Consider the following 23,401-nt stretch of genomic DNA (forward strand, 5'->3'; position numbering starts at 1 on the left):
TGTACACACACACACTGCACACTTATGGCATATTGCTAGCTGGTGTGCTTGGTTAGCTTTCTCTTGACAAAAACCAAAATCAGTGTAGTCCTGGTATCACTTTGGTTATTGAGAGTTAATGATCTTTTTGGGAACTCCTTAATAAATGCTTGGTTTCTGGGGAGCCTTGTCAGTGTGATTGATCTTAGGCTCTAAAAGGATGTGAGCGACAGAATTCAGAATTCTGGATTAGGACCTTTTAAAGACCTACCTTTCATTTTTGTTGGTGCAGCTAGCTGGGAAAGGAGACATGAAGATGAGTTCAGGTTCAAGCTGTATCAGAGACAGAGTTTGCAAGAAAAGCAGGGTTGAGGTGTGCATCTGAATGGTGTGAAGCAGGACAGTGCGTTTCTAATATTATGGCTCACCTTTTTCCTCTTTTTCTCTCTCTCTTTCTTTCTTCAGACAGGCTCAGAGCTCAGCCCAGTTGATGGACCTGTTCCAGGTCAGATGGACTCAGGGCCAGTGTACCATGGGGACTCACGGCAGCTAAGCGCCTCAGGGGTGCCGGTCAATGGTGCTAGAGAACCCGCTGGACCCAGTCTGCTGGGGACTGGGGGTCCTTGGCGAGTAGACCAGAAACCCGACTGGGACGCTGCCCCAGGCCCAGCTCACACTGCTCGCCTGGAAGATGCCCACGATCTGGTGGCCTTTTCGGCTGTGGCCGAAGCTGTGTCCTCTTATGGGGCCCTTAGCACCCGGCTTTATGAAACCTTCAACCGTGAGATGAGTCGCGAGGCTGGGAACAACAGCAGGGGACCCCGGTCAGGGCCCGAGGGCTGCTCTGCTGGCAGCGAAGACCTGGACACACTGCAGACGGCCCTGGCCCTCGCTCGGCATGGCATGAAACCGCCCAACTGCAACTGCGATGGCCCAGAATGCCCTGACTACCTCGAGTGGCTGGAGGGGAAGATCAAGTCTGTGGTCGTGGAGGGAGGGGAAGAGCGGCCCAGGCTCCCAGGGACTCTACCTTCTGGTGAGGCTGGCCTCCCAGCACCCAGCACCAGGCCACTCCTCAGCTCTGAGGTTCCCCAGATACCTCCCCCAGAGGGCCTGCCCCTGTCCCAGAGTGCCCTGAGCATCGCCAAGGAAAAGAACATCAGCCTGCAGACAGCCATCGCCATTGAGGCCCTCACACAGCTCTCCTCTGCCCTCCCTCAGCCTTCCCACTCCTCCTCCCAGGCTTCTTGCCCCCTCCCTGAGGCCTTGTCCCCTCCTGCCCCTTTCCGGTCTCCCCAGTCCTACCTCCGGGCCCCCTCGTGGCCTGTGGTCCCCGCTGAAGAGCACGCGTCCTTTGCTCCTGATAGCCCTGCCTTCCCTCCAGCAACTCCTAGGACAGAGTTTCCTGAAGCCTGGGGCACTGATACCCCACCAGCAACTCCACGGAGCTCTTGGCCCATGCCCCGCCCAAGCCCTGACCCCATGGCTGAACTGGAGCAGTTGTTGGGCAGCGCCAGTGATTACATCCAGTCAGTATTCAAGCGGCCTGAGGCCCTGCCCACCAAGCCCAAGGTCAAGGTGGAGGTGCCCTCTTCCTCCCCAGCCCCGTCCCCATCCCCCATGCTCCAGAGGGAGGCTCCCGCCGCACCCGCAGAGCCCGACACCCACCAGAAGGCCCAGACCGCCCTGCAGCAGCACCTTCACCATAAGCGCACTCTTTTCCTGGACCAGGCCCACGATGGCTCCTTCCCCCCTCCCACGGAGCCTCCCGCTCCGGGCTGGTGGGCCCCACCAAGTTCACCTGCCCCACGGCCTCCAGACAGACAACCCAAGGAGAAGAAGAAGAAGCCCCTGGCACCAGCTGGAGGTCTCGTGGGAACCGAGAAAGCCGCCCTTGGGATCAAGCCCAGTGTCCGGAAGCCCATTCAGATCAAGAAGTCCAGGCCACGGGAAGCACAGCCTCTCTTCCCGCCTCTGCGGCAAATTGTCCTGGAAGGGCTGAGGTCCCCAGCCTCTGAGGATGCGCAGGCACATCCACCTGCCCCTGTCCCAGCTTCACAGGGCTCTGCTGTCCCCTTGCCCCCAGAACCTTCTCTTGCGCTATTTGCACCTAGTCCCTCCGGGGACAGCCTGCTGCCCCCTACTCAGGAAATGAGGTCCCCTAGCCCCATGGTGACCCTGCAGCCGGGCTCCGCCGGCCCTCTTCCCCCTGCCGATGACAAGCTGGAAGAGCTCATCCGGCAGTTTGAAGCTGAATTCGGGGATAGCTTTGGGCTTCCTGGCCCCCCATCTGTGCCCATTCAGGACCCCGAGAACCAGCCAACATGTCTCCCAGCCCCCGAGAGTCCTTTTTCTACCCGTTCCCCCAAGCAAATCAAGATTGAGTCTTCGGGGGCTGTGACTGTGCTCTCAACCACCTGCTTCCATTCAGAGGAGGGAGGCCAGGAGACCACACCCACCAAGGCCGAGAACCCACTCACACCCACCCTCAGTGGCTTCCTGGAGTCACCTCTTAAGTACCTGGACACACCCACCAAGAGTCTGCTGGACACACCTGCAAAGAGAGCCCAGGCTGAGTTCCCCACCTGCGATTGTGTCGGTAAGTCCACCTGGGTGTCAGGGAAAGGCGAAGCCTGGTGGGCTCATTCTGTTGTTTGGCAAACGTTTACTGTGTGCGAGTCATTCTCTTGAGGGCTGGGGACACAGAAAAGAGCTCACACGCTAGTGGAAAAGACATTGAAAGAAACAGACAGTGATGGGGCATGTCAGTGGAGGTGGACATGGGCGACGACATTGAAAGAAACAGACAGTGATGGGGCATGTCAGTGGAGGTGGACATGGGCGCTTTGTCGCCCAGATGGAGGCAAAGGCATCGTAGAGGAGGTGGTGGTCCTTGTGTGTTGAGGCCTAAGCTTAGTGGCTGTGAGGGGGTGGGGCTTATTTGGACTGCTCTTGTTCTAGGGGGAGCAAAAGGAGAGGAGTACATGTGGGTAGAAACAAAAGGTAGCCTGAGATGCAGCCAGGGGCCAGATCTTGCACAGCATAATGAGCTGAGGTCAGGAGTCTGACTTGATCTTATAGGTAATAGTGACCTCCTGAGGGTTTTAAAGCAAGTAATGATCTGTCACTTTGTGCTTCTGAAAGACTTTTCTGGCTTGTGGTGGAGAGGAAAGCCTGCCTGGTGGGGGAACCTATAAGAAAGGTGTCACGAGCCAAACAAGAAATAACAATGGCCTGACTGAGAGAGCGGGTGGGTGGAGGGCCTCTCAGGAGGAGGACGTATGGGGTTAGGACAGCTCAGGTCTCTACCTTGGTGGTGCTGGTCCCCAAAAACATATTTGGAGGAGGGATGAGTTTGGGTAGGCTGAAAGCCTAGAGCTCTGAGCTGTGGGTTTGGACATAGTTAGCATCAGGTGGTGGCTGAGGCCTTATGAGTAAGAGCACTGAGGAATTGGTCCATTTCTGAGCCTTGCCTTCCAGTGAAAACACAGCGAAGGCTACGAGGACCGCTCCTGGGAGTTTCTGTCTCGGAAGGTCAGTGACATATCAGGAAGCCCCAGGTCTATGCTAGGCTGTGACTCTGCTATTTATGAAGCGTTCCGTAAAAGATGTGTTTCAGGTGTTGCTCAAAAAGCACATGGATGCTGGCGAGGAGCATGTTGAAATTCTTGTGATTTTATGATACACAAAACAAGTCTTACAAAAAGTCTGTGTTCTCTGCGTATTAAAATAAATTAATATTAGGTCAATTGTGTGACTAGTTGGGATGCTGTGCCCTTGTCAGGAAGGAGGAGCTGGGCTGTCCTGCCCACTCCAGCTACCCCAGACTCCTGGACTACAGATAAGGAATCACTTGGGGAACAAGGGCAAGTTGGCCCCCATATTTCTGTCTGAGAGTGCACAGAAGTGGAGGGTCCTGCCAGATGCTCACAGACATGTTTTGGGGTTGTGGTCCCGTCGACGGCTAACCCTGTTCATTCTTGGATCTTAATGATGAGAGGCCTTTGGGGGCCTCCTTATTTCTCAACATTTTGGAGAGGCTTGTTCTGATCATAGGAATTGGGCCCTTCCCTTTGCCCTTTTCTTTCTTTGCCTTGGTGTGTATCTGTCCCACCTGCCTGATACTTAGTACATTGTTAGGTATTTCTTCCTCTGCAGAGTAGGACATAACCTTACATAATGCTTAGGCCATAGTTGGTCCTTACTAAACATATTAAGGGGCACCTGGGTGGCTCAGTTGGTTAAGTGTCTGTCTTCGGCCTTCGTCATGACCTCGCCGTTCCCGAGTTCGAGCCCCGCGTTGGGCTCTGTGCTGACAGCTCAGAGCCTGGAGCCTGCTTCAGATTCTGTGTCTCCCTCGCTCTCTGCCCCTCCCCCACTCATGCTTGCTCGCGCGTTCTCTCTCTCTCTCTCTCTCTCAAAAATAAACATTAAAAAAAATATATATTAATTGGTAATATATCTATGTGCATATATTGTTGGGGCGTCTAGGTGGCTCAGTTGGTTAAGTGTCTGACTTTGGCTCACGTCACGATCTCATGGTTAGGGCGTTCAAGCCCCACGTCAGGCTCTGAGCCTGATTCAGATTCTGTGTTTCCCCTCTCTCTCTTTGCCCCTCCCTAGCTTCTTTGGGTGCTCGCTCTCTCCCTCTCTGTCTCTCAAAAATAAATTAAAAAAATATTTTAAAAAGAAATATTTTGTTGAATTCAATTATATGGATGTGATATTTGATCGAACTAGTTTTTGGGGGGTTTTTTTTGTTTTTTTTTTGAGAGAGGGTGTAAGTGAACAAAGGGCAGAGAGAGAGAGGGAGAGAGAGAGAGAGAATCCTACGAGGGGCAGGGAGGGAGAGAGAGAGAAGTGGGGCTCACCTGAAGCAGGGCTGGAGCTCACGCGATGTGGGACTCGAACTCACTGACCATGAGATCATTACCTGAGCTGGTCAGATGCCTAACCGAGTGAGCCACCCAGGTGCCCTTGATCAAACTAGTTTTTTAAATTTGAATTCTGGGGCGCCTGGGTGGCTCAGTCGGTTAAGCGTCCGTCCAACTTCGGCTCAAGTCATGATCTCACGGTCCGTGAGTTCGAGCCCCGCATCAGGCTCTGTGCTGACAGCTCAGAGCCTGGAGCCTGTTTCAGATTCTGTGTCTCCCTTTCTCTCTGACGCTCCCCCGTTCATGCTCTGTCTCTCTCTGTCTCAAAAATAAATAAACATTAAAAAAAAATTTAAAAAAATAAAGAAATTTGAATTCTAACTCCATCACTTCCTCGTGCACAAAATAAAAAGATAATAGTATCCCCTCACCAGGGCTGTTGGAAGGTTTAAATTAGTTGAAATGTATAAAGCACTTAGAACTGTGTCTGGCACGTTGTAAACACTATAAGAGTGTTAGCTGTCACCGAGCCTGTTGAGTGCAGTAAGGCAAGAGAAAGAAGTAAAAATATACGTATTACAAAGGAAGAAAAGTATTGGCTATTACTTTATTCATCAGTCATTTGTTGATTACTAGTTCTGTACTAACTACCGTTAAGGATAAAAATTAGGAGACATGGTTCCTCTCTGAAGGACTCTGTGGTCTGCTTGAAGAGACAACAGAAACAATAAGATATTCAGTCACCCATTCAACAGCTGTTGGCCCAGTGCCTGTGCAGTCATAATGGATGTGGCTAAACGGTAAGAGCCAAGAGCGCTCCGAAACCCCGGGCTTGGTTGTTGTTAGGGAGGGTCGTGTTTTCTTTTGGAAACTCTTGTTCCAGGCTGGGTTTTGAAACACGTAGTGAACACCGATGGGGAGAGGGGAGACGGTGGCCACTGAAGTCCCAGGCGTGTGTGAGCACCGTGTTCGGGGCAACAGAGCAGGCTGGCAGGCAAGCTGGCAGGCTGGTAGCACAGGGGTGGACCTGAACCCTCAGGGCTCCACATTCCATTAGAGAGGACAAGTCTCAGCTTGAAGCTGGAGAGCAGAGGAGCAGGGAGGAGAGTGTCAGCATCACAGACACCAGGCAGTAGCCATGCCAGCAGCTGTTGCCTCTCAGCCCGGAAGGCGGGGCAGTGGGCGAGAGATAAGGGGAGTGGAGAGTCCTACCACCAGTCATTTATTGTTCTGGTTCGTGTTTTATCTGCATCTCATCCTAAACAGAGAATTAGAACCAAACCTACCTCGTGGTGTTAAATGTTAAATTATGGGGTAATGCTTAGTTGGAAACAACGTACACACCTAAATGGTACATAAATGATCATCTCACCTACATAAAAAAAAAAAAGGTGGGGGGCACCTGGGTGGCTTAGTCAAGCGACCGACTTCAGCTCAGGTCATGATCTCATGGTTCATGGGTTTGAGCCCCGCGTTGGGCTCTGCACTGACAGCTCGGAGCCTGGAGCTTGCTTTGGATTCTGTGTCTCCCAGTCTCTCTGCCCCTCCCCTACTCACTGTGTTCACGCGCACGCGCGTGCGCACTGTCTCTCAAATAAAAACATTTGAAGAAAAAAAAAGGAAAAAGAAAAAGAATGGAAGGAAATACATCACTAGTGGTTGTCTCTGTGGTCAGACAGTGGCTGATTTTCCCTTATATGTTTTCTGAGCTTTCTATAATAAAATATGCATTTTATAATCAAGAAATGTTTTGACAGCGTATCCTGGAAGTAGCTTGGAAGATAGATTGGTGAAGGGTAATAGCCTGTGGCAGAAAACTGGTTAGGAAGCTATTGAGAATAATAATAATAATAATAATAATAATAATAATAATAATAATAGTAGTAGTAATGGTAATAGTAATAATAATATTCATGAAACACTTGCTCTATTCCAGGCACCGTGCCAAGTACTTTACAGTTAGTCATTTCATCCTAATAGTATCTATATGAAGGGGTACTCTCAGTAGTTCCATCTTAATGACGAAGGAAACAAACTCAGATTCAGCAATTTACCCAGGTCCACATCTAGCACATGGTAAAAGTGAGATTTGAACCTAGGCAGTTGGACTCTTAAATTGTTTAATTGAGAAATGAGTCCTAAGTAAAATAGTGGTATTAGGTGTGAAGAGGGGCAAAGAAGAAGGGATTCACTTAGAAACAGTTTCTTGGTGCTGGGGGTTCATGCTAGGGAAAGCCATCCTGTTTTCCAGAAGTATCTGGAGGCCCCATGTCTGGACTGTTGCTTCCATCAGCCAGTATGGCAGAATTTGTCTCTGTGAACTCGGGCTCAGGACAAGGGTTAGGAATAAAGGCTGCTCACTCTGGGATTGATGTCAGATGGGAACCATCTCATATTCCAGAAACTCATCCCCTCAACTGTGGTAGGTAGGTGCAGAGCAGGTCAGTATAAGGAAGAATTTTCCATGGAAGTGACGGTGAAGTTTGGAGATGCCATTATGCACTAATAACAAACAACTTTATAAAAGCATAGAAAGGTTTTATAGCATAGCAAAAGAAACTTAATATTCAATGTGGTGATGTATGCCAAATCGGCAGTTTTGGCCAATATAGGCTTTACTGGATAACCAAAAACCCAAACACCAAGAGCATTGTTTTTCCCTTGTATACAGACTATGAGTTTCTGAAGATATGGATGGCCTTCGTATGGACTTATTCTCCAAATCTTGAAATACTAGAATTAAAGGCACCCCTTGAAGCTTCAAAGAAATAAATTTAGAATATGTGAAAGGAAATGCCTTCCTCCAGAAGGTAGTGTGGTATGTAAAGGTTTGGGGAATCTTATCACAAGTTGAAGTTCTATATTGAATTATTGGAGGAAGAGAGTATTGATACATTTCTAATATCTTGAGACACACATTTGAGATCCCCTTAACCATCCTGTAATATCACTGTCACAAGCTAGTGAGCTGCAATAACTAGGCTCTATGTATTTTATCTATCCCTAGAAATGGGGAAATTCACAAGAGCCAGTTTAGGACAGGGAATGAGTTCAGGTGACTTTTTAGTGGGAATGCATCCTTGGAGATCACCTGCTCATCATTTCATGGTTAAGGAAACTGGTTTGTGTTAACTTTTTTTTTTTTTTTTTAACATTTATTTACTTTTGAGACAGAGAGAGACAGAGGATGAACAGGGGAGGGTCAGAGAGAGACAGGGAGACACAGAATCTGAAACAAGCTCCAGGCTCTGAGCTGTCAGCACAGAGCCCGACGCGGGGCTCGAACTCACGAGCCGTGAGATCATGACCTTAGCCGAAGTCGGACGCTTAACCGACTGAGCCACCCAGGCGCCCCTTGTGTTAACTTTTGAACCTTGTCCTGATTTCTCTGAGGAGCATCCCACAGACAGCTAGAGACATCAAACTGTAGGAGAAGCAGATTAGGAGTTAGATGGTAGGAGTCGCCTTCACAGAAATGCTGTATTTTTATCCAATTGATCACCTGACCTAAAGGAGTAGCCAAAGGCCAATACAAGAAAAAACCTCTCCTTTTGCCTAGAGCATGGTGAGAGTCTGGGTGGGGTGGGGGGAGTGTTGTCCAGAAAATGTGGTTGGTAGCAGTGTCCACTGGGTGCTTCAATACAGACCATAGTTCTGAATGGGGGACACAGAGACTTACCTCTGTTTGCAGTAATGGAAAGTCTATTTCCTATAGTTTTTATGAGAAAGTATCTCCCTCTTCCCCCACTCAGTTGGAGATAAAGAGGAATTGTATGTGTTTTAAGTATTTTTTTTAGACAGCGGAATATTCGGATCCCAGCATAAAGGTGGAGAATATGACTTTGGGTAGGTGAGTATCAGAAAGAAGTTCCTGGAGGAGGTGATGTTTGATCTGAGTTTTAAAGGATAAGTGGAAGTTTAATGGATTAATAGGAAGAAGGTAGAGTGTTCCAGGCAAGGGGACATGAAGATTATGGAGATGAAAAATACATGAAAAACCACATGAAGATGTAGAGATGAGAAGACATGGGGAAATACAAGTAGTTGTTATATTGGATGAAAGATTGGGAGTGGCCAGAGAGGGGGGAGTTCAGGGGAAGAAGAGACGATACCAAAAGTAGAGAAACCAGTTTGCAAGCTCAGGTGTGGTTCAGGCAAGAAATAATCAGTGCCTGAACTCAGAGAATGACATTGAGTAGGAGGGAGGAGAGGAGTGGGTGGATAAGAGTAAGATTAGGAAAAAGAACTAATGGTTGGCTGTAAGTAAGGAAGAAGAGGGGCTCCTGGGTTGCTCAGTCAGTTGAGTGTCCAACTCTTGGTTTCAGCTCAGGTCGTAATCACACAGTTTGTGGGTACGAGCCCCGCATCAGGCCGTGGGTTGATAACATGGAGCCTGCTTGGGAATTCTGTCTCTCCCTCTCTCTGCCCCTCCCCTGCTCATGCTCTCCTTCTCTCTCAAAATAAACAAACATTAAAAAAAGAAATAGTACCTGTTTAAAACAAAACAAAAAAAGAGTAAGGAAGAAAAAAACAGCCACAGGTGATTCCTGAAGTTGCTGAGTAGATGGTGGTGCCATTCACCAAGAATCAAAATACTGGGAAGGAAGCACGTTTGGACATCCAGCCTTTGAGATGTCTATGGGGTCTGAAGGTGTGCATCCATGTGGGTCTGTGAGTTGGAGGTTCTAGAGCAAACTGATGGCAGTTGAAGTTTCAATTATGATCATTTCACCAGGTTAAATGTATAGATTGAGAAGAGGCGTGCGAAGGGAGGATACTAGCGTTTAGAGGGTCTCAAATAGGAGACTGTGAAGGAGGTGTGAAAGAGAGGTGGGAGGAAATTGAGGAAAGGGAAGCTTAAAGGACCAGCATATAGTTTGGGAGGTTGGGAGGGCTAAGAACCCAGGATTTAATGCTGAATTCTTCTTTGTCTTCCATGATGTGTGTGTGTTTTTTTTAAATATTTATTTACTTTTGGGAGACAGACTGCAAGCAGGGGAGGGGCAGAGAGACAGGGAGACAGAGAGTCTGAAGCAGGCTTCGGGCTGTCAGCACAGAGCCTGACACGGGGCTCAAACCCACAAAACGCAGGATCATGATCTAGGCCGAAGTCGGACACTCAACCGACTGAGCTAGCCAGGCGCCCCCATGATGTGTTATTATATGTGCACTAGTCTCATCAGTTAAATCCCAGGTTCCTTAGGATCAGGGACTGAATGTTGTATTTCTAAAACATTCAGACTAGTGCTGAGCACTGTGGTAAGTGCTCTTCATATTTTTTGGTTAACTGGTCAACCTTATTCTACTTCCATATTTAAACTCTACAAAGACGTCAGATGGGTTTAGGCACGATCTCCTTCCCTTTAATCTTTGTCATCAGTGAGTGTATCCATGTTATAAAGGTATTTGTGTCTATAACCAGCAGGCCTGGCATGCTGCCTGCAGGCAGCCTGACCTGTGATTTTAGTTTAAAAACAAAACAAAACAAAACAAAACAAAACAAAAAATTCATCTAGCACACCTAATCCAGGGTAGGGCCCAACCATCTGCCTGCCCACTGTGTGGATTTATGGCTGCCAGGAAGCAATGAGCTAGCAGTTGGTTATTGACTGTTATGGAAATAGAATCTAATTAGTTCTATAAGCTTAATCTGGTCAGCTTGAAGTACACTGAAATTGATACAGGAAACTGAGCCATTTATATAGGATTGTTTGGAAAAAGAAGACCAGTACATAAACCTTTTGTGTGATCTTGACACCTATGCATTAATTATACCAGTTATCGTCTCTATCAATGGCATAAAGAGAAGAAATGCCTTGACCCAGGAAGATGGGAGGTTCATTTAGAAATTAAGGATCCTTCTTTCTGTTAGGCAGTCATGAGTAGTTTCTTGTGTTTAGTATCTCTTGCAGATAGCAGAAAGGATACATTTCATTTTTTCCCTAGCCTAGTACACAAGTGGAACAGAGCATATTTTTCTATCTTAATGAGTGTAAAATTAAGTGCATAGGGCAGAGAAAAGCACCTGGAGCCACATAACCAACATTTTCTCAAAAATTGGATTTTTCTCTCCTGAGCTCCTACCATGTATTTTAGGGAAAAAAATTCACTTCTTTCTGCTCCAACTGCTCAAAATGAGACCTAAAACAGATTTCTCTTTAAGGAGAGTTGAGCTGTTTCCCTGCTCTACCTCTGTAGAGGAGGAAGACCCTACTCCGGTGTTGGAGACTAAAAGGAGAATTAATGACTTAAAGCAAGGTAGCAAAATAACCCTTTCCTGAAACCTGGTGAAAGGAATGACAAAAACAGAAGAGAAAATTCGTCAACTGAAGTTTGGAAATAGCCCCAATCTTAAACCATGAATTCCAGGGGCTGTCTGCTAGCTTAAGATCAGTTGAATTTAAGGGGGCTCCTGGGTGGCTCAGTCAGTTAAGCATCCGACTTCAGCTCAGGTCATGATCTCGTGGTTCGTGGGTTCAAAGCCCCGCATCGGGTTCTGTGCTGACAGCTCAGAGCCTGGAGCCTGCATCAGATTCTGTGTCTCCCTCTCTCTCTGCCCCTCCCCCCTCATGCTATGTCCCTCTCTGTCTCTCAACAATAAATAAATGCTAGAAAGAAAGAAAGAAAGAAAGAAAGAAAGAAAGAAAGAAAGAAAGAAAGAAAGAAAGAAAGATAGATAGATCAGTTGAATTAAAATAAAGGATGATATGATGTATACGACCCCCACTGTTGGGAGAAACACTGAAGGAGTCTCAGAGGGACCCTGAAGCTTGGAGAGATGGGCTGGAAACCATCCATCTAGAAGACATTCTGGAAAGTGGGGGATGCAAACCAGCCCCTTTTCCCTGCCTATTCCAGCTTCTGATGGGGATGAGGTATGGGGTGAGGACAGTTGGCCAGAGAGACTGGAAGCCATATCCTAGGAGCCAGCTTTGTAGCTGAGGGCCAGCAGCACCAAACAAAGGCCATTGTGCACAGAGAAATATTTGCTGAACCACCAAACAAAAATCCTGCAATCTGTGGGGCTTTATTTTAACTTGATGTCTTATCAGAGTGACCAGCTTACTCCCATATGAGGAAAAGAACCAAAATCCTAGCATCAAGACAGAGCATGACCCAGCCCTCAACACACAAAATAGGTGTATATTTAGAGGCGTTGGTCCCAACAACCGAGTGCCTAGAGATGAAATTTCCCAGTTGCGACAGTCAACAGCCAGCCCCAATTCTTCCCATCCCCCTTCAGGCTGTTGAACTTTTGAACTAATAACTGAAACCTTTACAGCATCCAGTTCTCTAGCTTAAAGTGTAAGAAGAATTTGAGCAGTGTCCAATAAGGAGGTTCTACTCATTCTCTTTTGGGGCAAATGAGTAGACCAGTGGCTTTCAACGAGGGGCTGTTTTGCCCCTCTTCTCCCCAGGGGACATTTGGCAATGCACGGAAAGTTTCTGCTGTCACAGTCGGTGTGGTGCTACTGGCATCTAGTGGGTAGAGGCCAGGGATGCTGCTGAATATTCTACAGTGATATGCAGGGCATTACAACACAGGGCTATCTAGTCCAAACTATAGTGCCGAAGGGGAGAAACCCTGGAGATGAACTTTTTCCACGGAAAGATGAATTAATAAGCAACCAACATGCAACCCATTCAGATTCTATGGGAAAAGGGGAGGGATTATTATAACATTTAGAATGAAAACTTACATTAGAAAAAACAGAAACTTGAAGAACTGATATATACTGTCAAGGAAGTTGAAAAAGATGTTCTCTCTGAAACAGGAGGTGAAAGGTGAGGTGCTAGAATAGAGTTACAAAGAAGCCACAAGAGGTATGGATTAAATTCCAGAAGTGTGCTGTTGCATAAAGCCCGCACAGCTGCACTAGAGGCTGGAAAAAGTGGAATCAGAGTTACAGGAAGGGCAAATCCGTGAGGAAGAGGGACTTGGAGGTCACTCCAAAACAGGAAAAGAAAACAGGAATGATCGTAGAGTGGGGAGATAAGGGGTACGGAAGAGAGGCAGGGGGAGGGATTCTATACACAGATTCATTCTGTCAGAAATACTGGCAGTCGCTGGTGAAGAGCCTAGAACAAACTGAACAAAGGCAAGAGTCAAAGAATAGAAAACTTTTCTGAAATGAAAGAAAACGAATAAAAATCAACAAATAACGATCCTGAGGAACTTCCTGAATTTCAAGAATGAAGAATAGCCTACCAGTAAATTAACTGACAAATTAAGTTAGTCACACATGTTCAGTTTTTTTTTTTTTAACTTAAGAGAAATACTTTTTTTTTTTTTTTAATTTTTTTTTTCAAGGTTTATTTATTTTTGGGACAGAGAGAGACAGAGCATGAACGGGGGAGGGGCAGAGAGAGAGGGAGACACAGAATCAGAAACAGGCTCCAGGCTCTGAGCCATCAGCCCAGAGCCCGACGCGGGGCTCGAACTCACGGACCGCGAGATCGTGACCTAGCTGAAGTCAGACGCTTAACCGACCGCGCCACCCAGGCGCCCCGAGAAATACTTTTAAAAAACATTCTTTTGATTGAAACACATATAGGAAGGTACATAAACCTTAAGTGTACAATTCAGTGTTATGAAAGGCACGTACTTGTGTAACCACATCTAGGTCAAGAAACAGAGTTTTTCCAGCCCCTCAGCGGCCCCACACCCAGTCACCTGCACCCGACTCTCGAAAGCACACTAGGTCTGCAGACCATATCTGGCTCTTCTCTGTGAGCTAAAAATGATGTTTATGTTTTTAAATGGCCTAAAAAATATATCAAAAGAAGAATATTTCATGACTGACAAATTATACGAAGCCCAAATTTCATTGTCCATAAGCTTTAATGGAACATAGCCACGCTCATTTGTTTATGTATTATCTACGGCTGCTGCCTTTTCACTCCATCAGCAAAGATGAGCTCTTACCACAGAGACTACATGCCCCGCAGGGCCTTAAATGTTTGCTATCTGACCCTTAACATAAAAAGTTTGCCAACCCCTGTCCTAAGGTGGTAACTACTTTTCTAACTTTTAAAACCACATTGATCAGTTTGCATGTTCTTGAATTTCATAGGTATCTACCATAAATACGTGTGCATGTATTCCTTTATGTTACGACTTTTTTGTTCAGTGCCGTGCTTATGAGGTTTATGTATGTGTGTGTAGAGGTACCTATGATCTGTTCATGCTCATTGCTGCGTGCTACTCAGTTTTATGAATAGGCTACAGTTATCCATTTGACCACTGATGATCATTCGGATTGTTTCCAATTTGGGGGTTATTATGAATCATGCCAATATAAGATATTCTTCTGTATGTCTCTCGGAACGTACACGTATACATTTACATGTTTCTGTTGGGTATATACCTAATGACACTGAAATTGTGTATGTTCGGCTCTAGTTGGTACTATTCGTTTTTCAAAGTGGTTGTGACAGTGTAAACTCCTACTGCTGGTGCTCCACATCCTCACCAGCAAACAGTATTAAGTCTTCCTGTCACTGTGGTAGGTGTATCTCGTTGTGGCTTTAATGTGCGTTTCCCTGATGACTAATGAGTTTAAGCACCTTTTCATACCTGTTCATACCTGTTCAAGCCATTTGCCTGTTTCTCTGTTGTGTTTCTCTTTTTCTTATTGATTGTTGGGGGTTCTTTATTTATGCTGGATATCATTTTTTGTTGGATATGCGCATTGCAGTTCTCGGAATATTAAGATAAATGTTTGACCCAGGAATTCTATACCCAGTTAAGTTGCCATTCACACATAAAAGCTTCATTGAAACATTTCCGAATATGCAAGAACTCACATTTTCTAGAGATGAGTCTGATGAGTAACAGATTGGGGAAGTTCTGTGTTATGAAGGGGCGGGTAGTGAACACTAAATGTATTCAAATGTGACGTCTAAATTTAAAGAAGTGTGATAATTTTTTCCTAAAATGAAGGTGATATACTTACTTATACTTTAAATTATTTTATATTAAATATCTCTTTTATAATAGAGAGGAAGAAATATGTTCACAAGGACACCAACAAAAAGCAGGAGATGAAATGAAGGAGGAGATGGGAAAAATTGTAAGCGTGCTAATTTCTTTCTCTGCAAAAGCACATTTAGCATCACTAAAGACATACTGTAGATTTTTCCAAATTACCAGGGGTATGGGGTGGGGAGTAATAGAAAATACAAAACATATAACAAAAGATAGGAAAGAAAAAAACCAAGGATACAAGCACAGAAAACAAAATGACAGAAGACCATACATAGGTTATAACTAAAATAGGGTAAACTCACGTATTAAATTTAAGCTTATAGCATTAAACACAACCAAAAGGTTAATAAATCTTATTTTGCCATGAAAAAACAGAAGCACATATTGGTCACTGATTCACTGTATATACTGCATTCTGCAGAACATTCCCCCAACCTGACAAAGTATTGTCACTTGCCCACCACCATAACTGAGGATAAGCCCATTGCTACACAGAAGATATATCGAGATTTATCTATTTATCTATATGTGTATATAATGAGATGTATTTTCTCATATTTATGTAAATATATATAATGAGATATATAGCCTTATGGATATATAAACATGTAAGGATAATTAAGTTTGTAAATGTATACTAGTTTTATAGCTACGCATACTTAATTTTAAGTTTAGTTTTTTTCCATAGAATATCTTCTCCCTGATATAGAGGTATAATCCAGGAAAGGGATCTGTTTGTCTCTATAATTTAAAGTCTATCTGTACATATATCTTATGTGTTTTTTATATATGTAAAACAGGAAAAAGGATATAATTAAAAGAAAATGCTTCCGAAAGGCTCCTTGGGCTGCCTTATGAACCTCTAAAAGGGAAAGAATAATTTTGCTTTTGTTTAGTACCTGGAGCTATGTCTGCCCTTGGTGTTCTAAGGGCCTTCCCAGAGAAACCTGACCGACCATCCAGTTTCTAGGTTGGCTCAGTTTTGGATCTTTATCTTTTTTCATAGCTGCTAGGGTGGAGCTGCCAAGACTTAGTTTGCATCTTCTCCTTGAAAATCTTTCTCTGCCTTTAACTGTGTAAGTTTTGAGCTTTTCTGATTTGGGGCAGAAGGTAGTCACTAAAAGCTACATTATGTTCTAGTTCCAGTGGAAGATCCTGCAGTCAGTCCATTACTTTGACTTTTTTCCAGATAATAGAAACTGGAATAGGGCCCAGAAGTTCTGGCATATTCTTATGTTCTACTTTTTATATACCATGTAGTCTCCTAGTGCCTATAAAGAGCTTTCAGACCACTACCTCCAGCACCCACATTCTTACATTTTCTTTCCCTCCCCTCCCCTGGTATCCCCCCACCCCCACACTCCATATGTTCCCTTCTGTAATGCTCTCTGTTTTATGGTTCAAAATAGTGTATATTTGGAGCAAGTCATTTTTAATCCTTTCCTTGAAAATATTCATTCATTCATGAAACATTTAAGCATTGATCGGTTGAGAACAGTACTAGGTGACTACATCTCATCTAATCTTTAACAACTCCATAATGTAGGAACATTATTTTAACTGCTTTCAAGGCTCATAAGGGTTGTGTAATTTGGCCACGGTCGCACAATTTGTTTGGCAGAGTCTGGACAGCAGCTGCCTATTGAATTCATATTATGCGCCAAATACTGCACGGAGCCCTCTGTGTAGTTGAAGGCGTGAGTATTAGAGGCCGGGAAGGTAACTCGTCACATTTGTCCAGGCCTGTCTGCAAAATCCATGTCCGTTCTGCTGTGCCATGCTAATGATAAAAATGTGCTGTGATACATGCCTGGATATTTCCGTTGTATGCAAGGTGTTCTGGGAATCCAGAGGCAAAGCGGACCTGAGAAGTGCACTGGAGTTTCACAGAAGAGGTGGCATTTAGACCTTAAGAGGAGAGTTCTTCCAAAGAGAGAAATAAAGGAAGGCACCGTTGTCAGTGAGAAAGCACGTTAAAGACACGGAGGGGCGGCACAGTTGTGTGCCAGGAACGCTGCAGGCTGTAGCGCTGTGCACGGGCGGCTCCAGAGGGGCCTTGTGGACGCTGCTCTGGAATTTGGGTTCTTTCTTTTGTCTCACGCCAAGTCATCAGTGGGAAGTGGTGTGGTCAGACTTTTGTTTTGGGTGTATTAACTGGTGGGATTGGGTAGGATAATTTAGACAAGAGCCTGACCCAGGACATGAAGGGGATGAAGAGACTCCACGAGTGGCAGCCACAAGAGGTAGGCGTGTCCCATCAGTTCATCCGCAGGGACTGCACACACCATTGCAAACCTTTTTTGCGGGGGCAGGAATCAAACCGTTTTATTGAGGGGCTTCAGGGAAAGGTTCAATGAGATCTGACGTCCTCAGTCTGGCCAGGATCTCCCCAGCTTCATAATCACCGGAAAGCCTTCCACACCCTTTGTTTTTAAAGACAGGAACACACCTGAACTCATTTTCACAGACTTGCCTTTACACTTAGTGTAGGGCACTACACTGTTTTTACTTGCATGTGGTGCGTTACACTGTTTTTACTTGCATGTGGTGCGTATATACTAACGTATGTGTGACTGTATATACTAACTATGGTATGTTATACATGCAATATTGAAATTTGCTTTCTTTTTTCCCGCCTAAAATATCTTGGAGGTCATTTTTTGTCAGTAAATCTGGAGCTGCCTGGTTTCTTTTGATAGTGCTCAGTAGTTCGTTGTATGGATATGCCATAATATGTTTAGAATACATAATGTATCATGAGGAACATTTTGTCATTGCACAGATTTTGTCATTACAAAAGATGCAGTGAGTATTCATATATATATATTCATATATATGAATTCATTCATATATATGAATATACATATAATTGTGTACATATCCAAATTTCCAGAAACAAATTCTTAGAAGACTTGAGATTCTTTGGAATTGCTGAGTCAAATGGATTCATGTGCGGTTGTTATTTTAATATTTTGCTAAATTACTCTCCATAACTGCCTGTTTTCCTATACCCTCATCAGCACAAGACATTGATGGTAACTCATCTGAAGGGTAAAACTGGTATCTTATTGTAGCTTTACATGTGTTTGAGCCATTTGCATTTCCCTTTTTATCCTTTTTAATTTTTTTTCTTGAATTACTGACCTTATTCAGCTACAGGAGCTCTTGATATATTAAGGAAATTAGCCTTTTATCTGGTATGAATTCCAGATATTTCTCCTCAGTGTGTTGTTTGTCTTTCAGCTTGACTTTTGTTAGTTATTATTATAATTTTTTTTAAGTTAAATTTATCAGGGTTTGGGCAGGGAGCTTTAGAATTTCTTGTTATACTTTGAGAAGACTTCCCATTTCCATGATTATTTTTAAAGACTCTCCCATTGGGGTGCCTGGGTGGCGCAGTCACTTGGGCATCCGACTCTTGACCTTGGCTCAGGTTATGATCTCATGGGTTCGTGAGTTTGAGCCCCACGTCGGGCTTTTCGCTGATGGCACAGAGCCTGCTTGGAATTCTGGCTCTCCTTCTCTCTGCCCCTCCCCCGCTTGTTCTCTTTCTCTCTCTCTCTCTCTCTCTCTCTCTCTCTCTCAAATAAAAACTTACCAAAAAAAAAAAAAAAAAAACCTCCCATTGTTTTCCTTTCAGAACTTGCATTGTCTAAATTTTTTTTGTATTTAAATCCTCCAACTAGGGGCGCCTGGGTGGCTCAGTCAGTTGAGCATCGGACTTCGGCTCTGGTCACGATCTCGCTGCTTGTGGGTTCGGCCCCGCATCAGGCTCTAGGCTGACAGCTCGGAGCCTGGCACCTGCTTCAGATTCTGTCTCCAACCTCTCTGCCCCTCCCCCACTCATGCACTGTCTTTCTCAAATGTAAATAAATATATATATTTTTTAAAAAATCCTCCAACTATTTGGGATGTATTTTGGGGTAAGGTATTAAGTGTGGATCAGACTTTTTCCCCAATTGTGTCAGTATCATGCACTGAAAAATTCATCTTTCCCCATTAACTTGAAATGCCATTAGGTAGCTTCTTCTGTGTGGATCTTATCTATCCAGGTAGATCATAAACTCTTGAAAGGCAGCCATCACCTATTATCCCATCTTGAATCCCCCATAAAGTTGAGCATAATGTTCTGCATAAAATAGGTGTGACAGGTTTTTGTTTTTTTTTTTTTTGCATTAAAAAAATCATGAATGATAGTGGAAAGTATGCAGAACATTCATATACAATTCAATGAAAATGTATAAAGTGAATGTCGGTGTAATCACAACCTTGATCCCTGTACACCGGCCCTGTTCACATTCCTCTTCCACCCTCCAGAGGCAACAACTCTCTCAACTTGTGACAATGATTTTCTTGTGTTTCTTTATACAACCATGTAAAATCACCATTGTTTGTAGATAAAAAACCGTTGAATGTCTGCAAGCTCATATTTCAACCTGGTAATTTTACCACCTCTGTGTGGGCCTTTAAATAGTATAGTTTAGTTGAGGCTGTTTTTGTACATTATTTAAATGTAATCTTACTGCTTTTGTTCTTTGGTATGTGTCTTTCACTTGCCGTGATGTTGTGGTATTCAACCATGTTGTGGAAGGTTGTGGATTCTCAGTGCTAGATAGAACCCATTGCATGACTGTGCTACATTGTATTTATTCACTGTTGCTGGATTATAGGTTTCCAGTTTTGACTATTGCAAACAGTGTTGCTCTGAAAATCTTTGTACCTGTGTTTTGATGCATGTAAGTAAGATTTCTTCTAGGACAGAATCAGTAAAGTGGGGTGCGCTGCCTAGTTTTTTTATTTTTTGAAACCTTTTAATTTTGAGATAATTTTACATTTATAGAAGAGTTGCAGAATTGGTACAGAGAGTTCCTGTATACCCTTTATCCAGCTGCCCCTAATGTCTTACATTGATCACGGTGCATTTAAAAATAAGTCATTCCTGTTGGTACAATACTATTAACTGCAGACTTTGGATTTTGTCAGTGTTTCCACTGATGTCCTTTTCCTATTCGAGGACCAATGTGGGATACCACGTTGCATTTAGTTGTTGTATTTTCTTTAGACATAAAACAAACTTACCAACTATAGTACAGTATTTGTGGAAAGTTCTTTTTGTTTTTAGCCTTGTAGTAGCCCGTCAAAACTGCTTTCCACAGCTACTATTACATAGTCATTTGGGTCGCGTTTCTTTCACTGAGAAAAATTCATTTAAAATTCATCCATGTTGTGTGCAGCGATAATTTGTTCTTTTTAAAAATAATTGTAGTGAGCGTCATATAAAATGAACTATTTTAAAGTAAGCAGTTGCGTGGCATTTAGTATAGTTACAGTGGACAACCACCACCTCTGTCTAGTTCCAAAACAAGTTCTTCACCCCAAAACCAAACCCCGTACTCACTCAGCAGTTACTCACACGTTCTTTCCCTCCTCCCAGCCTCCGGCAGCTGTCAATCTGCTTTCTATTTCTGTGGCTTCCCCCATTCTGGAGGTTTCATATGCATGGGATCATACAGTATGTGAGGCTTCTTTCACTGAGCATAACGTTTTTGAGGTTTATCTACATGGTAGCATGTGTCAGTCCTTCATTCCTTTCTTTTTTTAAATTGTGGTAAAATGTACGTAACATAAAATTTGCCATTTTTGCACACTGTTTTTAAGTGTACGGTTTAGTGGCATTAACTACACTCACAATATTGTACAACCGTCACCACTACCCGTTTCCAAAACTGTTTCATCCCTCTAAACAGAAACTCGGTACCCACGAGGCAATAAGTCCTCCTTCTCCACCCCTCCCAGCCCCTGGTGACCTCTAATTTTTACCTCTATGAACTTGCCTATTCTGGATATCTAATCTAAATGGAATTATGCAATAGTTGTCCTTTTGTGTCTGGCTTATTTCACCGTAATGCTTTCCAGGCTCATCCATGGTGTGGCATGTATCAGAACTTCATTCCTTTTTCTGGTTGGGTAATATTCCATTGTGTAGATACCCCGAATTTTGTCCGTCTGTCGATGGACTTTTGTGTTGTTTTCACCTTTTGGCTCTTGTGAATAATGCTGCTGTGAAATTGGCATCCAAGTATCTGTTGGAGTCATTATTTTTTATTCTTTTGTGTATATCCCTTGCCTACCCCAGTCTAAACACACAGAGTAGTAAACTGAATTGCAGAGTGGTTACACCACAATCTTGACGACACTTGATTTTACCAGATGCTTCAGTTTTTGCCAATATGCCCTGTGTGTTATGGTGTTTCACTGTGATTTTAATTTGTATTAATGATTCCTAATGGAGTTGAACACATTTTCACATATTTATAAGCCACTCAAATTTCCTGCTTTGTAACGTGCCCATTAGTTTTCCTGTTGGTGGTTTGACTTGCTAAATTAATGTTGATGAGTTGATGCCTCCAAATAATGTTTACTCTGTGTTTCTGCAGAACAAATAGTGGAGAAAGATGAAGGTCCATATTATACTCACCTGGGATCTGGCCCCACGGTAGCCTCTATCCGGGAACTCATGGAGGAGCGGTGAGTGACGCACAAATGTCCAAGGAGAGCTGGGCAAGTTGTTAGTAGAGCATGGAATTGAAGCACCTCTCGTTTTCATTGCCTTGACCAGACCACACACAGAAAGGAAGCCAGGATATCCGGACTGTGGAGGGTTGAATATGGGATTCTCACCCACAGTGCTTCTGGATTTCTCTCTCTGTCTGTTGGTCTGCCCTCTAGATCTTCCCCTCCCCGGCTTTTCTCTCTCTCTTGAAATATTTTCTTACTGATGAGGTCTGGTTAAATGACTCTGTGTCCCATAGTGTTTCCTGAGGTCTGAATTTTGCTGCTGGCTTTTCTGTGCTATTGTCATGTTCTTCTGCCCTCTCTGTGGCCTATAAGTTCACAGTCAGAGCTAAAGACTTCATGGAAATCACATCATTTTTTCTTTCTTTCTTGTTTTTCAAAACTACTTTATAGGTGCTATTTTGTACCTCCACTAGGAAGAATATAATGTCTCCTCTTTGGCCAGTAGGCGCCTATTCAGTGTGTCCTGAGTCGTTCTGATACCATCCCAGGAGTCTCTCATAGCTTTCTCGATTCCTTGTACGACTGTATGATCTGGGCTCGCATTCTGTGTCTATCCACGAAGTCCTGGTCCTTTTTATTGGGGGAAAAAGTTTTCAGAAAACAAACTCTGGTACGAGGTGTGCTCATCATTTCTAGGCCGTTTCAGTAGAAAGAGTTAAGATGTATGTGTAGATTTTTTATTTTTGTTCTTGATTGTGATTAAATACATCATGAGTTTACATTGACACTTAGAATTCAAACTCAAGACTACACGGTTTTTACATAACAGCCCAGTTTTGTTTTTCTAAGCAGCTCGTGTAGCTAGAGACTTTAAATTTTATGGGTGGGTCCACAGCAGATATTAAATGCTATGAGTTCCAATGTACAGAAAGGTAAAATAGCTTGGCGATTGAGAGCATGTGAACGCTGAAACTAGACGTGAGGTCTAATCCTGGCCCTGCCACTTCCTGCTGAGTCCTTGGGTAAGTTGCTCTACTGCTCTGTGACTCAGTTTTCTTATCTGCAAAATGGAGATAATGTAAAAGTACATACACATTGTAGGAGAATTATGAAGATAAACTGAATTGATGTCTGGAAAGCACTTAGTGCTTATAGGGAAGTACCACATATAGGGTATCTTGTCTCATACAACATCTACTGATTGAGATCTTATAACAAGCATTAGTATAGCAAAGGCAAAGACTATGTAGACATAAACATGTTTGCTCATACGTATACATCATATACACACAGATGTGTGGAAGGCAGAGTGGCTTAGAGTTTCCTCAGATCTGGGTACCATATTTTGTCTGAGCAGGGGAGCCAAGTGAATCCTGTCATCATTCTAGCAGGGAACATGAATTTGAACTGAAAAACTGTATTGGCATCCTTGAGTCAATAAATGGTAAGATGGATAGAGGACTGTGATCTCCCGTAACGACTCTTAATTGTCCTGTACCATCTGGCAACATTTGTATTCAAAGTAGCCCATCAGAAAAGCATTCAAAGACTCAATCTGTAAATTCAAGCCTGCTTGAAAGTGGACCTCTGAGGCCGTGAGAACGAAACATTTAAAACAAGGTGTGTGTTGCATGTGTGTGCCAACGTGCGTGTGCATTGCGGTGCCAGGGTTGGGGCAGGCAGCATTTTGGCCAGTGACTTTTTGGCAAGAAATAGCGACGCTCTTATTTGCAGGTTGAGGGCTGCAGGGGAGTCACATGTAAAGTTGACCTGGGACAGTTTTTGTGTTTGTTTCTTGGAAACAGTTCTACAAAATTTCTAGACAGCTCTCTAAATAACTTTTAGTTATGGAAGAGTATGTTTTGAAACAAGGATTAAGAGATAGTGATAAAGTTGAGATTTGTCCTCCCCCCCCCCCCATTGCTTTAAAAATAACAGCCAACTGTAGAATCTTCAGAAACTGATCCAAGGGAGGAATTCCTGTCAAGACCAGGAATACTTGTGTTTTTCCTCAGCAGCTGGTTTATTTTTATCTTAAGGA

At 44.0% G+C, this 23,401-nt stretch overlaps 1 protein-coding gene across 6 annotated transcripts in view; it reads left to right on the forward strand.

The window, feature by feature from the left end:
* Positions 1–23,401, forward strand: part of TET3 (tet methylcytosine dioxygenase 3) — a 106,724-nt gene that overhangs the window by 53,570 nt on the left and 29,753 nt on the right. For all 6 annotated transcript variants that reach the window (XM_045446515.1, XM_045446516.1, XM_045446514.1 and 3 more), the window contains 2 exons: positions 445–2,578; positions 21,279–21,369. In XM_045446515.1, coding sequence (XP_045302471.1) covers positions 445–2,578; positions 21,279–21,369 — 2,225 coding nt within the window. The remainder of the gene's footprint in view (positions 1–444; positions 2,579–21,278; positions 21,370–23,401) is intronic.

This window comes from Leopardus geoffroyi, chromosome A3 (genome assembly GCF_018350155.1).
Source record: "Leopardus geoffroyi isolate Oge1 chromosome A3, O.geoffroyi_Oge1_pat1.0, whole genome shotgun sequence".
NCBI classification, from domain to species: Eukaryota; Metazoa; Chordata; class Mammalia; order Carnivora; family Felidae; genus Leopardus; species Leopardus geoffroyi.